At 39.7% G+C, this 17,184-nt stretch overlaps 1 protein-coding gene across 1 annotated transcript; it reads left to right on the top strand.

Moving 5' to 3' along the window:
- The first annotated feature begins 259 nt into the window (after positions 1–259).
- Positions 260–3,358, top strand: batf3 (basic leucine zipper transcription factor, ATF-like 3). The gene is made up of 4 exons (XM_084737806.1): positions 260–498; positions 973–1,077; positions 2,154–2,198; positions 2,547–3,358. The coding sequence occupies exons 1-4, from the start codon at positions 430–432 to the stop codon at positions 2,670–2,672; spliced, it is 345 nt and encodes a 114-aa protein (XP_084593932.1). The 5' UTR covers positions 260–429; the 3' UTR covers positions 2,673–3,358.
- The last annotated feature ends 13,826 nt before the right edge of the window (positions 3,359–17,184 follow it).

Genomic DNA, 17,184 nt, shown 5'->3' with positions numbered 1-17,184 from the left:
GAGGAAACGGTACATTTGTGAGGTTTCTATTTCTAGCTGTGGATTAACACACATTTGGTGCTGTATTAGTGAGTATTTGCAGCAGCAGGTTGGTGTATGTGACATGAAGTGTCAGTGTGTGTCTGTGCTGTGTGCTGTCAAACCCTCTGTCAGTCCGTAAAGCCTCTTGGTCAGCTGTGGCCCGAGTCATATGACTTATGTGAACTGCCCTCGCTGCTTCTTTTAAAACGGCAGCGAAATTGAAAAGTGTGAAGAAAGCTGAAGTGAAAGTGCAGCCTGGTTTGTTTGAACCTCACTGGACTCGATGCCCAGTCCACAAATAACGCTTCTTATGTCCTGACAGAGCCTGTGTGCAGGATATTCTCCTGTTTGTTTGTTTGTTTGTTTGTTTGTTTGAGTAATTTTAATGCACCCTTCAAAACATCTGTGATGTCAGCCTGTGATTCTTCCTACCAGCCTCAACAGAAGAATAATAACCACCTCTGTGAAGGATGTGAGGTAAGATCCCACTAATACACTGTGCCTGTATGTCTTTATTTTCTTATAATCATAAGGAAATGCTTTTTTTCTCTGGTGCAACCTGCTCCCTATGCCAGTTTTTTTGTGTCTAAGCAAGAGGGCGATGATAAATTACTGTCTGTGGGCTCAGATAATAGGAGAAATCTAATATTTGTACTATAATAAACCATAAAATGATTATCATATGTCATCGGAAATTAAGAAGACATGCTAAACTGCATCCCAAATGTGTAATCTGGTTGCAATTAAGCTTATTCAAAAATATATTGCTGGAATAAAGTTCAATTACAAAAATTCAGCTATGATTGAATGGATATATATTTATGGTACCCTAAAACTTGGAGGGGACCAAAATGCTGGTGAAAAGATGGTGTCCCCACATGATGAGCTCTATAGACTCCCCTGATGTTCCTCCTGGCTTAAAAATACCCACAACGGTTGTTTTTGTTTCAGGGTTCAGAGGATGGAAGCAGGAGGATGAAGAGGAGAGAGAAGAACAGAGTTGCAGCTCAGAAGAGCCGAAAGAGACAAACACAGAGAGCTGACCTTCTGCATGAGGTGAGTGTATGAGTGTGTGTGTGTGTGGGGGGGGGGGGGGTCATTCTGTACATCCACCTCTGTAAGGACTAAAAATAGATCTAAAGAGTGAGGACATTTTTTCTGTTCCTCACTGCTTCAAACGCCTGTTTGAGGGCTAAGACTTGATTCTAAGGTTATGATTAGAGGTCAGTTTAGGTAATGGACTTCCATAGATTTTAGGCCAATCAAAAATAACAAATGGTCAAAATCAATATTTTATTGATTGTATGGTATGCAAATGTATTTGGATTTTAACTTGACCACAGTATGAGATAACCCAGGTGGTGGTTATATTTTGGTCTTGGTGAATACTTGATTCCGATTGGCTGCAGGGTGTCCATTATTCCTGATAATGGACACCCACTCGGTAATTCCAGTGAAACTGTCTGTTCACTGTTCTAAGTTAATGCACTGGAATGAGTAACCATTGTGACATGGACACGTTAACAACCTAGCTATGACCTAATTACAGTGACTTACATTTCTTGGAAAATGTAACAACTTTGATCAGTGATGAACGGCAGCCAACGGTTCACATGGTCGATCATTTGTTCGTGAAAATCTTGATTTTGATTTTGGGACAGAGACGTGGCTGGTTAGCTGGCTATATGTACTTTTTGTTAAGTGTTTGCAGTGTAATGGACTGATGAAACTTGCTAGCATAACTTTTTGGGTAATAGCTGAGCTAAAGGGTTGCATGAGCTGAGCACATGAGAAATTTCTCCTTTTGCCAAGATTCACCCTATTAACTGAAGAAGAGACAAACGTTTCCACTGAATAAAAATGATTTTTCCAGATATTAGTCCAAGCCGCAGAGCCGCTGGAGAAACTATACAACTGTTTTAACTGTTCCCACAACCTGTAATTTTAAACTTGATGTGTAAAATTCAGGCGCTTCCCTTTAAAGTTAGGATAAGCTATAAGGATAAGCTAGGGAATGCATTATGTCTGTGCATATATCACAAATACCTGCATTAAATGTAAAAGAATCAAAAACTCAAAGTGATGAAATGTCTCGTCCATCTCGTCTTGTCTCCTTGTTCTTTCTCTTCCAGGCCTGTGAGGTGTTGGAGCAGAGGAACAGAAAGTTGAAAAGAGAGGTGAGGTACCTACAACATGTATTGTGCATAAAGCATTAATCTCAGATATTATTTGTTCCTGCGGCGATTAGATCACATGTCGACATGTTCTTGCTCTGTGTTCTTGTGCGGTCACCATGACTACCACAGGTGGCGTGCACACAAAGCGGACAATTCACTTTTGAATATAACACAGTAATGAGCAAGAGAAACACAGTTTGCACATTAAATACAAAATACAGTCCTTTAATTCAAAGTGATTTGCACACAGGACACAGAACCACATTGAAATGGCATTTAAAAACAAAATGAACCAGCAAAGAAAATCAAATAAGTAAAGTAAATCTGTGCTTGTTGGTTTGTCTTCAGGTGGATTCTCTGTCTGAGGAGCAGCGCCTGCTGACTGAAGCTCTCCGAGCTCATGAGCCTTTCTGTCCCATCATGCACTGCTCCTTTGCCTCCTCCAGCCTGCAGCCTGACACCCGCTCGGTCTGAGGCAAGGAATAACGTTTCTGACCAGTGTAACTTATTGTCACCCACGATGTAATGCACCAATAAACCCCTGGAGGGCGCCGTTGACCATGATCAGACATAAAACTGGAGATTCAACAGGTGTGAGCTGCTGCTGAACTCTGATGGAAACACTTGTAATCAGTGAACGGCGCCCCCTGGTGGTTAAACTGTTTATACAGCAGCTCATGTCCCTACATGTCCACACTGTACTTTTCCCTCCATTTATTGATACAGATGTTTTGACTCCGTTTTCATCCTTTCATTCCTGAATTAATTCTTACTTTAGCCATTTTATTCCAAGTTTATTCCAAGTTTATTCCAAGTTTTTCTCTGCTATATAATTTTGATTCTATACAGTCACAACTTTAACAAAGACTATACAGACATAATAAATAAAGAATATCATACATTTTGTGTGATGTGTTCATCTAAGGAGTGAATTTTTTAACAATGTGTTCAGTTAAAATAATACAATCATTCAGTCACGTTATACCTGAGGTGGGACCAAGTCATTGCAGCAAGTTACAAGGAAGTCTCAAGTCTTTGCACTCAAGTCCCAAGTCAAGTCCCATATCCTAAACTTTGAACTTCGAGTCCTAAACAAGTCGTAATGTAATGGTGAGTTTCCAGCATCACAGATTTAGTTTTTTAGCTGTTAAGCTAAATAGAAAGTTTTACCAATTATTATATATATATATTGTTGAGATAATTTTCTTTTCTTTTTTAGATAAACTTGAATCCTTTCATTTTAAAAACAGAAAAAAAAATTTAAACAAAAATTGTTGAGTAAATTTGTCGAAGTGAAAGCGAATAATGGTTAATTTAATATTTCCAACTGCAACCATTTGTGAACAATTTTCATTTTCATTTCAAAGATTTGAGTTTTTCTAAAGAAGAAAAGTAAATTAACTCAACAAAAGATTATAGGTCGGCAAAACTTTGTTTAATTGATTGAGAAAAACTCAAACTTACAGTGTAGATATTGTATCTGTCAAATAAATAAATATTTCCCTCTGAAATGCAGCTGAATAGAAGTGACACATAACATTCATTCATCGTCCGTAACCGCTCACTTTGACGGGTCGCAGAGGGGCTGGAGCCTATCCCACAGAGAGACAGACAACCAGTCACACCCATGGGCAATTTAGAGTCACCAGTTAACCTATTTAATGCAGAGAACCGACATGGACACAAGGAGAACATGCAAACTCTGCACAAAAGGTTCTGACCCAGCCGTAAATTCCCCAGCACCCCAGCCAGCTGAGGGATTTGAACTCAGCTCATGCTTAAATTTGTTGGTTTCATTAAAAAAGTATAAATACCACAAGAAGCCCAGATGTTTCTGCAAAACCCACAGTGATTAAACATTGTGATAAATGATGTATGAAAACTACAAAAACCTCAAGTGTGTCATACATTTCCTGTAAGTTTTGGATACTAACATCACTGTTGCAAAAAAAAAAAAAAAAAAAAAAAAAAAAGAGTCTGTCGTCCGGAATATTACATAATTTTACTGAAGCACTTGAGGTCATTTAATGCCTCAGACATGACAGTAGTGTGGATTTATAATCCAGCTGTGTCAGAGCAGAAACCTGTGGTTTGGGTACGTTGGAGGACACTCACTGAAAGTAACCGTTCCCTAATTTCACCACAGTCACATCAATCTGCACAGGGTTTCTTTTTTCATTTTTCCTTCCTCTTCCGTGCTGAACTGAATGAAAAGTTAATCGTGATGTAGATAAGCGGATGCTGACGCAAACCGACTGTGGCGAACTGAAGCAGAACTGAATCATTTCACTGCCGGGAAGCTTGACCGAGGAGTATTCTTAAAAAGCCTTTTTATGAATATTTGGAAGACATTTAAAACAAAAAAGAAGGGCACAACTTAATGAGACAAAGCCTAGAAATAATATGTTCTTCATTAGACAGGATTAGACTTTCTTAGAAGGTAATAAGGGATACATTACAACATAACTGTACTGTCAACTAAAGCGTATGGTTTCCCACTGACAAAATATGCCTCTGCAGTTCCTTTGTAGATTCTGGTTCACATATAGTTCTAAAATACTTCACTTTAGTTTACAGTACAACTCTGATGTCCTTAATTACCCACTAATAAAAGTCTAGTAAGTTTAGTTTACAGTACAGTTCTTTTGTAATAACAGTCTAACCGTAGGAAATAATACACTTTAGATTAGAGTGCACCTTATTACCCTCTAATAAAGTCTAATAAGCATCTAACAGTGGGAAACAATACACTTTAGTTTACAGTACAGTTCTATTGCAATACATCTCCTATTACCCTCCAATAAATTAATTAGGGTCTAACAGTGGGAAACAATACACTTTACTTTAGTTTACAGTACAGTTCTGTTGTAATGTGTCCATTATGCTCTGATTGTCTGATAATAAGTCTAATAAAGGGTCTACCACTAATGAAAACCATATTATTTCTAGTTTTTTGTCTAATTTGATACAAAGTATGGCTTGTTATATCTCATTAGTGTACTGTAAAATAAACTGTGACTGAAAGGAACAATAGACGAGAAGAAGAGTACTATTGTCACTGCTTCAGTGTGTACTTTTCAGGAGTAAAGTCCCATGGTGGTCCACTGAAAAGGGCCTTACTTTGCCTCTCTGTAGGGAGAATGTGCCTCTTTCATTCCCATTCTGTGCACCACATGCCTGTTCTTGCACTATGTAACTTGGGTTGCTGTGTACAATGTCAGTGCATAATGCTTCATGGCACTAAATCACACACCACCCGCCTCACTGGATCACATTTTATGTAGAAAATGTTTCGGATTTTCCGTCCAGTGTCCTCCGGCTGCTTCGCCCCAGTTTCCCAATGGATAGATAGCTTTATTTGTTCCGCTAGCTGCTGCTAACTGTAGCTACCATTAGCTAGTCAGCCATGCAGCTAGCTGACTCTGCCCGGACCGGACCGGGAGCTCAGAGCACCAGGGAAGTGCCGTGTTCACGCCGCTAGCACAGGAGCTTTAGAGTGCTGGGGGGAGGAAGTTTTCAGGCCCGAGGTGGTGGGGACCCAGCGGGGAATACACCTGGAACCAGACTCAGCAGCTTCTCTGCATATCATGGCAGATGGTGGAAGCTAAGAACAGAAAAAAAGAGTGACAGAGGACGAGGCCGCCGGACAAGAGTAAATGTGGGACTGGCTTTTAGTTGTTTGGAGTTTTGTGAAATAAAAGACTGACAGACAGATGCTGAGCTGGTCTTGCTGCTGGTTTGTTATATCTTGTGTTGTTGCACTTGCTTGAGTTTGGCTGCTTTAGCAATGTCATCGACTCGCTAGTTCTTGATCATAAGTAATGTAATGATAACATATGCACATGAACAGCTGTCCGTACTTACGACAGTGGTTAATAAGCGAATTGAAAGCAATTGTAGCGGGCATCAAATATATCAATTCTTGCGTAATGTTGCTGCAAAACTAATGCTAACTGTTTGATTTTGCTTGTCCAACACCCCAGACTTCAGTCACTGTGAAACTGAGCTTTGACCAGTTTCTTGAATGAGCTCCGAAAACACCACCGTAATGACAACGCTGGTCGCCTGGCAACCAGCAACTACAGCTGGGGCAGAAAAGTCACTTAGAGTAGTTCTGAGAAATACAGTAAAGCCTGCACAGACGTGCAAACGTTTACTGTATATGCATAAGTAATTACAAAGATTACGCACATCGTAGCACACCTGCCACCCACCGCCTCATACTGTGGAACAAGATGCTAAGACTTACTGATACACCCTATACTCTACATGTGCATCATTTGCCTTTAGCATGCAAACACACACACACACACACACACACACACACACACACACACACACACACACACACACAAAAGTGATGAGATACTTCTGGTGAAATTCTGATTCAGTTCTTGATAATTTATCAGTTTGAAAGTAAAAGTGTAACAGTCAAAACATCACCCAATGAGGCCATGACATTACATCACTTACTATCAGGCAGCATTCAGACAGAGCTCTGTGTCATGGGCGTGTTGCTTAAGAGGGAAAACAGGATGAAGATTCATGAAGCTGACATCACAACTCCCCTGAAAACCTCCTACAGACTGTGACATGACAGGAATCTTAAAAGTGTACAGCAACCCCACTGTGTGACATCGATCTAATAAACTTTGGTGAGTTTGATGTATGTAGACAGTACGATGATCACCCCGACCGAATCACAGGACAGGACGTAAGTCAATACACAGGAACACATTATCAGTGTGTGTCATCCGTCTTGTGTCACTGTGGTGGTAAACAATGAAGCTAAACAAGAATTGAGCCCTTGCTGTGGTGGTGTTATGGAAAAAATTCCAAAAAAGAAGAGGAGGAGGAGGAGGAGAATGTGGCGAAGGAAAAGAGGCCAATTTTGCGAGAGCTTGAGGTAATGATAAGTATTTGTAATATGCTAAAATAACATACATAACTGTACGTTTCTGCAGTCGTACTGGTCAGTTAGTAGACGTGATCCCATGGTTAGACGTGACACTTTGACACTGACAATTTTGGTCGCAAGACCGTGAGAACGTCCGTCTTTGAAGCGCTCTCTCAGCCTAACGTAGCAGTGACCAGGGTTTTGGAGCCGCGACCAAAGATATCACCATATTTCTAGGACAGACCAAAATTACACAGTGTAGGCCTATAGCCAGCTTAAAGTTACCTTGGCTACCTTTTGCTAATTTTATTTTCCAACATGAAGCTCTAAATGATGTTTCAAATTCTTCTCCAGGCTGCAACACTCTAGGGGAGAAATACCGAAGCCATTACTTGTTGTTTTCTTGGCCTAAAAGGGCGAGTCAGAAAATACTCTCATTGATTCTTAGTATGGTTTCAATCAGAGTCTGAACTTTCCTCAGGGTTCAGTGTTTCAGTGTTACATTGTATTGTGACAGAAAAGATGATTTCCTCAGCAGCTCAAGCTTTAGAGTTGGCCAGCGAGCTATAATGACGAAGCCAGGCTGAGAAAACGGGAGCAGAAATTACAGTGACCTGCAGAAAAGAAACAGTATCTTGAATTTGCCAAACCGGGCAGAAGAATCAGCAGAACATAATCGGACACAGAGACGTAACGAGACCAGCGGCTACAGCTTCTTTTTGTTTCCTCTCCCAGATGTCAAAAATTTAACCTTGCCAACCGCTGCATTACGTCGACTCTGGTGGGACGGACTACATCAAATCCAGAAGGCGTTTAAACATAATATTACAACAGCAGAGGGTCGATTCCTGTCAGCCACTGGCCTGACCTTACATCCCGGCCTGTTCACCCCGCTGCTGTCTGCCAAGTGATACAAAAGAATCTGCTGTCGTCCCGCCAGACTTCCTCAGGCTGTGTCATCCTCAGTACTCCACTGTGAAAATAGTTTTATTTTTATGAATTACTCTTTATTCACCTCTTTATGTAGCACACAGGTTCACTTTGTACATACTGTTTTATTAAAACCAGATTATGATATTCATAGGTTTTGCTTAGGTATTGCCATCAGATGGACATTTTTAGGGGTGCTAATTATTAATTAATGATTACTTAATGAAAAAATGAGTGAGGACCAAATGAGGAAGTAACTACTAGTTATCCATTAGTTAATGAGCAGTGGTGGAAGGAGTACGGAAAATCTGTACTCAAGTACAAGCACTGTTACATTGTTACAAATATTACTCAGTTACAAGTAAAAGTACTGCTGTTAGAAATATACTTAAGTAAAATTACAAAGCATTCCTCTCAAAAGCTACTCAGAGTACTGGCTACAAACTAGGGCTGCACATTTCCTGCATTTTCCAAAACAATAAATGAAAACGCTAACAATCAATTAATCATTTATAAGATACAAAACACTTGTTTTTTGTTTCTCATTTTCATGTCTTGTTTTCTTTTAACTGAGTAGATTACAGCGTGTAATGCATACTTCAGTATGAGTAAAAGTGCACAATCTACTCATGAAATTAATTAATTACAGTAACGTTTTCCTTTATTTGTAATTAGTTACTTCCACCCCTGTTAATGAGTAATCCTTAATCTAATTCTATTCATTTTTTTCACTGAGTATCATAAGTAACTGTAAAATATGTGATCAGAGGTTACTCATTAACTTATGGTTAACTAGCAGTTAGTTCCTCATTAGTTCCCAGTAACGCCTCAGTTTCTGTGAACGTTGTTACAATCTGTGGCACAGCAGCGTCGCGTTTTGCTGCAGTCTGTGTCTTCATCCAACAGTAGCTGAAAGTTATTTTTGTGATAATCATCACCTTAATTTTGGCATCCATGGGCAAAACCATAAATCCATGCCTAAGCATTGGGCTAGAAACAATGTGGATGTATGCTCAGGAGACGGGCTCAGCTTGCACCAATTTAACGACCAACAGTCGAGCCAGGTTCAACCAAGACAACCCTCAGTTTGTTGTGCTGGAGCCAATTCACTTTGTTCTTCTGAACATATAAAAGCACGTAATTTTCATGTCAGTATCTGCTCCGGTAGAGGATCGACTTTATGGGCATTTATTTTTTACTCAAACTCTCCAATAAGTATAGTTTAGTGGACACACTGAAAATAACACAGACAAGCAAACCGAGGAAACAGACACACACCAGTCACACCAGCATAAACACACTTCACACACTTCACACGCACACACACTTCCACTGAAGTGAATTCTTGTGTAACTTCCCTGGAAGAGCGTACACAGCAGTGCCAATATATTTCCTCACCGGACTTATCAGTAGTTTATTATTCAGGGTTAATGGTTCAGTGAGAAAGCTGATGGGCGTCACAGCTAGTGTTTCTCACTAAAATAATACAGATGCCTTAGGTTGGATATTTTTTTCTCTTAGACTCATTGTCTCAATTTGCAACTGAGAGCTCAAGTAACATAAAAAAATAAAGTAAATCTTTTGACACGTTACTTGTCAGAGTATTTACACATAAATTGTCATGCATTTTTCACCTTCACGTCTCAGAAACGCTCGCATTTTAAACAATGCAGTTGTCTGCACCAGTTCCATGTGTCTCACGTCACAGGTACACCTGACAGGTGTAAACCTGAGCTGAAGCATTTATTTAGACCTAAAAACTATTTTTTCAACAATACATGCGCAAATGTGAGGATGTTGCCCAGTAAAAAGGCACTGAGAGTGTATATTAGACACATTTTGTAAGCGAGTTGGAGCAGCGTGTTCTCTGGAGCTGCTCACTCTGCACCAGTTTAATCCCACAGACTCCTTTCACTTCACCCTGCAGCTGCTTAGCAAAACTTCTTTAACCTTTTCTGGGCAAACTGTACATTTACTGCCACTAGACAATTTCACTGCTAAACTTTATAATTATTTATAGCGTATATGAATGTTTATGGTATTTTGGCTGGTTGCTTAGCAACTATGGCACTTAAGTTGGACAGGCCTCACACAGAGGCATTGTGGGAAACTTCAGGCCCACCCCATAAGAAGACGGAAGGTATTTGGAGCTGCTGAACTGTGTTAAACCTTCACTCTCTTTTAAGATAAGTCACCTGGATGAAGACAACAGAATTGCTCACGTCCCCAAGGGCTTTTTGAGCTTTTGATTGTGAACTCACCCCTGAATGAGAGGCCGGGCACCAAAGAAATCGGACAGTGGGGTGTTCAGAATCCCAGTGGAACCAGGCAACAGGCAGCGCAGGTTCAGCAGGTCAACGCTTGACTCGCAACGGGCCGATACAGGCTGAGAAACCACACAAAGTGACATTCAGCCGAGTCGATGTTAGCTTTCCTGCCAATGGGCATTATGTCCCCCATATCACATCTAAAGCTCAAGACATATGAGTGAATTTACGTGGGATATGGGCCACTTCATGGGCCACTTTTGGTGAGGAGAACTGGAACCGAACACCAGATGAAAGTAACCGATAGAGACGCACATCAGACCCCAGGAAAAGTGTTGGTGGTGACCATAGAAGTTTTAATCTGCAGAGGAGTGTGTAACAACTCACCTGCTGAGTCAGCTGGCACTGCAAACGGATGGTGCTGGAGCCTCGGGTGCAAACCTGATTGCTGCCAGCGACAGGAGCTGCAAGGTCTATGCAACAAGTAGGAGAGTCTAGCCTTGGGCGTGGGTCCAGGTGAGGCTAGATTACCTTCTATTAAGTAAATAACTACATGTGCTGATGAAGAAAAGAGTGTGACAACTTTTCATTGTAATTTCATGGACTTTTAATGATTTCAGCAACATTTTGGGTGTAGTCTTTAACACATGTTGACATGCAACACACAGTTTTATCATTTAAATTTACTGATGTCATAAATTCTGTTATTACAAAATCCTCCAGCAAATGTTCCAGAAGTTTTCCCACAACGCTGTGAGAAAGTTTTGTCTCATTTCATATAAAACGTGAGAAATTCAGAACCTTGGATGCCACAGTTTCCCCTTCTGCTTCTGATCTACAGCACTTTTCGTCCTCTTCATGCAGCTTCATGGCAATTTTTCCTCCCCACCCAAACATATTACTCATGTGAAAACACCCTCCATGGACACTGTTACAACTGCACTGGTTGAAAAATCCACCGTTGCAGTTGGCCCACACATTATTTAGAAATATTTCACTGTCTTTGCCTCTGTCCTCTCACTGTTGAAGCATGCCATGCTGCTTTGCATATTGAGATTACCCTTCTTGCAAAATAGGTTCTGGATTCTTCAGACTTCCAGTGAAGTCCAGCAATCTTGTTTTTAGTCTTGGCAGGTTTCAGGCTAAATAAATAAGAATTAAAGCATGTTCTAACAATGTTAGCATGTAGGCAGGTGTTAACTGTGCATCTCTTGAGTTTGAACAGTTGGATGGATTTATAAAAGGTTAAGATTTAAATAATACTCTAATACTCCGCCCTGAATTGTCCACTGACCTGCCATCCATCCATAAACTCCATATGTTCTAAAGCAACCTATTCTGTGGAAAATAAAGATTGCCTCTGAATCCTATAGAAGGAGTTTGCTAACGTGTGATTGTGTAAATTTGATAACGCACCTCCTGTGAGTTTTAGTCCAATGACTAAGACCAGAACACAGTTGTTTGCTTTGTCTGAAACTTGGTGAGAATGTCAGGAATCCATTCAACTTGGGCTTGCACCATTTTCAATTGTCAGTGACATAGCTGGGATACCAGCACCGTGCCATCACCACAGACTGTATAAAAGAAGTGGACGTAGCCAAAATGTCACCCATTGATTAGTAGACTACCATTCTGAAGTTTTTTTGGCCATCGCCGTTTTGTTCTTTTGAAGCCAGAGGTGACCATATTTTAATGAGAGGGCGCAGAGCTGGGGAGCCACATGGAACATAGCAAGTTAGCTATCTTGGTTAGCAAGGTGCATCTGCAATTTATGTTAATTGTGATATGAAGATATGCAGACTTAAAACAAAACCTGCAGGAATAAAATAAACAGCCAACTCCTTAAAGTCATCATTTTCAGGCAACCAAAATAACTAAAAGCACACTGAGAAAGGTTCAAAGTTCTACACAGCAGACACCCAAAAAGTGGTGTTCAAGTTCATGGATGTTTAAATGTACGCAGTGCCATGGATACAGGTTTCAACACCTCTGTCCTGTTTCTGGTGACGACAAAGAAAACAGCAAGTTCAGGCGGGGCCGGGAGAGATGTGAGGATGGAGATGAGACTTGTGAGAGGAAGGTCTGTCATCAGTCAACGCCTACCTCTGGAGGCCTGAGCCTATCAGACTAACAAGAGCAAACAAGAGCCCACAAGTCATGTTGTGTCACATTGTGGGTGGGGATTGGTGGATCGTGCAGATTTTTTTTCTGACTACATGAATTAAGTAAAACTAATCCAGTCTCACCAAAACTGTGGCACAGGATTTATATCTTTACACAAACCCAAAGATATTCAGTCATTTTTTTTTCTTAAGAAATTACTCAACCTGATAAATAGATTACCAAAATAGTTGTCAATTAATCTAATAACTGATTAATCCATTAATTGTTTTAGCTCTAATTCACATATATAAAGATGGACAACATGACAGCTCCCTGAAAGTGTTTCTAAAACATACTGATTGCCCCCTGGTGGTTGGCTGCAGTATAGGTTATAGATCCCGCTCCCTCCATGTTAACAGATGGGACACAGGCTAAACTAAAAAAAAAAAGAAATAGTTAAACAAATTTCTGTTCTGTCATTTTAGGTAGTTCTTATCACACTGATGTGTGTTGAAGAGTTATTTTTTTCTGAAATGTTTGGTTTTAATTACACAACTCAACTACAACTGAAATATTATAAAGTTTGTTTGACGAGGTTTATTTGTTTTAAAATCACTGCAAAGTTACCTCAACTTGTCTTTTCAAATTCAATCAACTTGAAATTCTAAGGCAAACATTGATTGATACAGTTGATCTGAAAACAGGTGAGTAAACTCATTGGTTTACCTCCTGATGTGTCTGATTTTCCTTGATGTTAGCAACTAGCAGTTAGCTATCAACAGCTAACAGGAAACGCACTGTTACCTAGAATAATTTAACTTCTCTGGATTTGAACTGTTGACAAACATATATTAGAAACTGACAACATGAAAACTCATTAAAAGTTAATCCAAAGCATCTCCATCGCCCCCTGGTGGCTGGCTGCAGTATAGCTCATAAATCCTGCTTCCCCACTGTTAATAGACATGAGCCAAAACTAAAATATCAAAGCACACATCAAATAAATCTTTCCCAAAGACGGTTTCTGTCTTTTTTAGGTAATTCTTATCGCAGTGATGAGTGTTCAGTTATGCATTTTTCTGATCAGTTTGTTTGTAATTAGTTATCTGCTGCTATAAAAAGAGGGTTTCATGTCAGGACTGACAGCTGAGTTCTTGCTTGCGATTGATTCGGCCAACTGTGTGGGCGGGACCTGGTTACCGTGGCTCCAACGTTGGTCACCGCTGCACAGATTCTGGCTCCAAATGACTTTACCAGTGCAAGATGGCAGTGGTTATGTCGTAATATTTTGGCTTCATGCGGGAGGAAGTGGAGCTTCATCATCCATCTTTACTTTACAGTTAGTGGGTTTTTCCCATCAAAGTCCCTTTACTGCCTGAGGACTCATCAGAGGTAAACTTCCTTGTCCTGCTGTGGTTTTTATTGCACACACTTTGCACTTCTTTGGAACTCCTTGCTTTCAGTTATATTTTGTCCAATTGTTTTACAGACTTCAACAGCCTTCGTGTGATTAAATACCTTTTTCTTCCTTCTTATTTTTTCCCTCCTCAGTTTTTCTCCATTATTTTGTTGCCTTTTTTAACTTCCTTCTTGTTTTAAAAGCTAATTCAGTGCAACTTCCTTGAACAGACACAGAAGTTCTGTAGAATTACAGATAAAAAAGATGTAATCAGATTACAGATACATTTAATAAAAATAGGGATTATTATAGGATTACACTCTTAGAATAAAGAACAATATACTACCATGCACAGTGCACACACATCTGTCAATTCATTATCATGGCCTCTGGTGAAAAAAATGCTTCGTTCTGCTGAAATTTCCCCATTTTTTTAACTTTAAATCAATCAGTCAATCAATAGATTGCACACAACAAAGGACGGAACAGCTGGACAAACTAACAAGCCTAAAACTAACGAACATAAAATATTTTGAGCTGCAATGATTAATCTATTATTAAATTAATCTGCATCTATTTTTATAATAAATTAATAATTTTGAGTCATTTTTAAATTAAAAAAAGTAAAAATTCTCTGATTTCAGCTTCTTAAATGTGAATATTTTCTGGTGTCTTTACTCCTTTATGACATTATACTGAACATTTTTGAGTTGGGGCATTTGAGGACATCATCTTGGACTTTGAGAGACACTGATCAACATTTCTGCACAATTTAAACATTTTATTTACCAGATAACTTATTGACTGATATAGAAAATGGATGATGAATATAATCATTGCAGGAAAGACTTGAAAACCTGGTCCAAGATTGACATTGTGATTGAAAATGAAAAGATTGTAACAAGATTGATTACTTGATTAATCATTTTGAGTCACTGTGTAATTAAAAAAGTTAAAACTCTCTGATTTCAGCTTCTTAAATGTGAATATTTCCTGGTTTCTTTACTCCTCCAATAAAGTGAATATTTTTGACTTGTGGACAAAATAACACATTTGAGGACGTCATCTTGAGCTCTGATCAACACTTTTCACCATTTTCTGACATTTACGGGACCAAACATCGATTACTTGAGAAAATTATCAACTGATTAGTCAGTAATGAAAATAACAATATATTAGGGTTAACAATGTCACTATATTTTATATTGAGGTAATCCAAAAGTGACAGTACTCAAGTTATGTTACTTTAAAGTTGTGATACTTGGATTACATTCCTGACTACATTTTTTAAAGGTAATTAGTGACTGTACCTGAATACATTCTTTGTACTATAGTCAACAGGTGAGTAATACTTTATTTCACCTGGTGTTTTAGGTGTCTGTGATCAGCCTGATGAACTGGTAATACGTCCAAATCGACGTGCTTGTGTGTTAAGCTGTGACCTCTGACCTCAGCACACAGGATGTTGCTGTTTAAAGATTATGACACAGACGTTGCATCAGTCACCTTGCGTCCGTTTCTGACCAAGTTGCATCAGTTTCTCCCTCAATCGAGAGAATGACAAAGCATCTTCTTTTTCCTTTTCACCCTCCTTCCCCTGTGTGTGTGTGTGTGTGTGTGTGTGTGTGTGTGTGTGTGTGTGTGTGTGTGTGTGTACTTTGGCCCCGTGTTGACCAATATCCGACGTGGGATGGACAGTCACTGTTCCGGACCGCAGGACCGCAACACTTCAGGATTTCACGTTTCACTCCACAGCCAGCGAAACGAAGACAAAGCCAGGTAGAAACTTGCTGATATGATGAATATGATAGCGAAGTTGGTGGTAAAGACCGCGATCACTTCCCTGAGCGAATCCTGGTTAGAGAGCGATGAACTAAACTCCGCCTGACCTCAGGTATGACCCCGAGCTGACCTGAGAATAAACTGTACTGTACTCTGCTTTCCGCGAGCCTCAGGGTGTGTTGAAACTTCACACTTCTGCTTCTGCTTCAAGTGAGAACCAACTGAATTTCTCTGCGAGGGGAAACACGGTGTGCTTAAACTTTTTGGAACAGACCACCGGTTGCATAAAACTAGGTCAATTCATTTAAAGGCCCAGTATGTAAGATTTATGGGGCTTTATTGGCACAGTATAACAGAAATGGAACATAATATTCACAAGTCACCTGATAAGAACCTTGGTTTTTGTCACCTTAGAGTTTTAGACATAGTTTTTTGACCAAATATCACAAGATTTTAGTCAACTAAAAGGTAACGATGCATTATTTAAACATTCTGGAATTTCCAAGCTCATACTCCTGGAGGAAACATCTATTAACCTAAAATCAAAAACGCATATTTGTCCTCAGGCCTGTAGTGCTGTTCATCCGTCTAGACTGAGTGAGCTGCTGAGTTTTGGAGATACTGGCCTGCTTTCTCTCCAGTATAATGGGACTGAATTGCACTCGGCTTGTGGTGCTCGAAGCATGACATAGAAATGCTACTCCCCCAGCTGGGAAACAACAGACACTCAGGAGCTCTGCTTTTATTCACTGACAAACTCAAACCTAAACTGTACATTTACTGCCAGACTGACAAATACTCACCTTCTTTTCTGTTCAGTGCACATTCACGTCTCTCTCTGCCTCTTTCACACTCACTACGCTATTCTACTCTGATCAGTTAGTGGTCTGCAGTGTTTGCTTGCTTACCTTCATACTCGCCAACCCTCCTTATTTTCCCGTTTTTCAGTACCCTCTCTCTATTTCCTCACAATTCGCCTGTATTTCTCTGGATTTCCTTTTCATTATCACAACCTGTTTCTAACACTGTTCATCGCGTATAAGCCCTATACGACTCTAAAAGTCTACTTTTTCCCCCCACACAAGCTACACCAAACCACACATCCTCAGAAAAATCCCCAAAGTTTTAAAAGAAATGAAAAATGCATTTTGTAAAATAAATATTACATAAATTTTCTTTTAAGGGCAGGAGCAAAAAAAAAAAATGAATGAAAGAAAACATTACACTAAAGGGACAAATTATTCAATATCCTTTCTAGAGAATTGAAAGCATTCAGTGTAAAAATGATGTTGCAGTGCACTTAATATTGTGTTATTTTCATTCTTTAAGCATCATCAGAAAGTACCAAAATTTTTTTGGTATTGAAATCCTCCCTGTTTTTTAGGTATCAAGTTTGGCAACTATGCTCACCTTTATCGGTATGACTACATCCAGACTACTTCCAAACAGGGGCAAAGTAAGTTTTCTTTTTTACTAAGGAGTGTTGTAAGTTTATCCTGCAGACGCCATCTTCCATCTTTCTCAGCCGCGTCGTCATGACCACCAGTAGAAAGACACACCGCTGGTGGTGCAGGCTGCACACTACAATGCATCACCTCAATACCGTAT

Source organism: Lutjanus erythropterus, chromosome 15 (genome assembly GCF_056507025.1).
Source record: "Lutjanus erythropterus isolate fLutEry1 chromosome 15, fLutEry1.hap2, whole genome shotgun sequence".
Taxonomy (NCBI): domain Eukaryota; kingdom Metazoa; phylum Chordata; class Actinopteri; order Lutjaniformes; family Lutjanidae; genus Lutjanus; species Lutjanus erythropterus.
This window is presented reverse-complemented; position numbering and strand designations above follow the sequence as displayed.

What these genes read in the sequence shown, in the direction of transcription:
- batf3 (XM_084737806.1), top strand. Translation starts at nt 430, where the DNA reads ATGTCAGCCTGTGATTCTTCCTACCAGCCTCAACAGAAGAATAATAAC. An exon ending in ACCTCTGTGAAGGATGTGAG is followed by an intron (nt 499 to 972) that starts GTAAGATCCCAC and finishes TTTTTGTTTCAG; the next exon opens with GGTTCAGAGGATGGAAGCAG. An exon ending in GAGCTGACCTTCTGCATGAG is followed by an intron (nt 1,078 to 2,153) that starts GTGAGTGTATGA and finishes TTTCTCTTCCAG; the next exon opens with GCCTGTGAGGTGTTGGAGCA.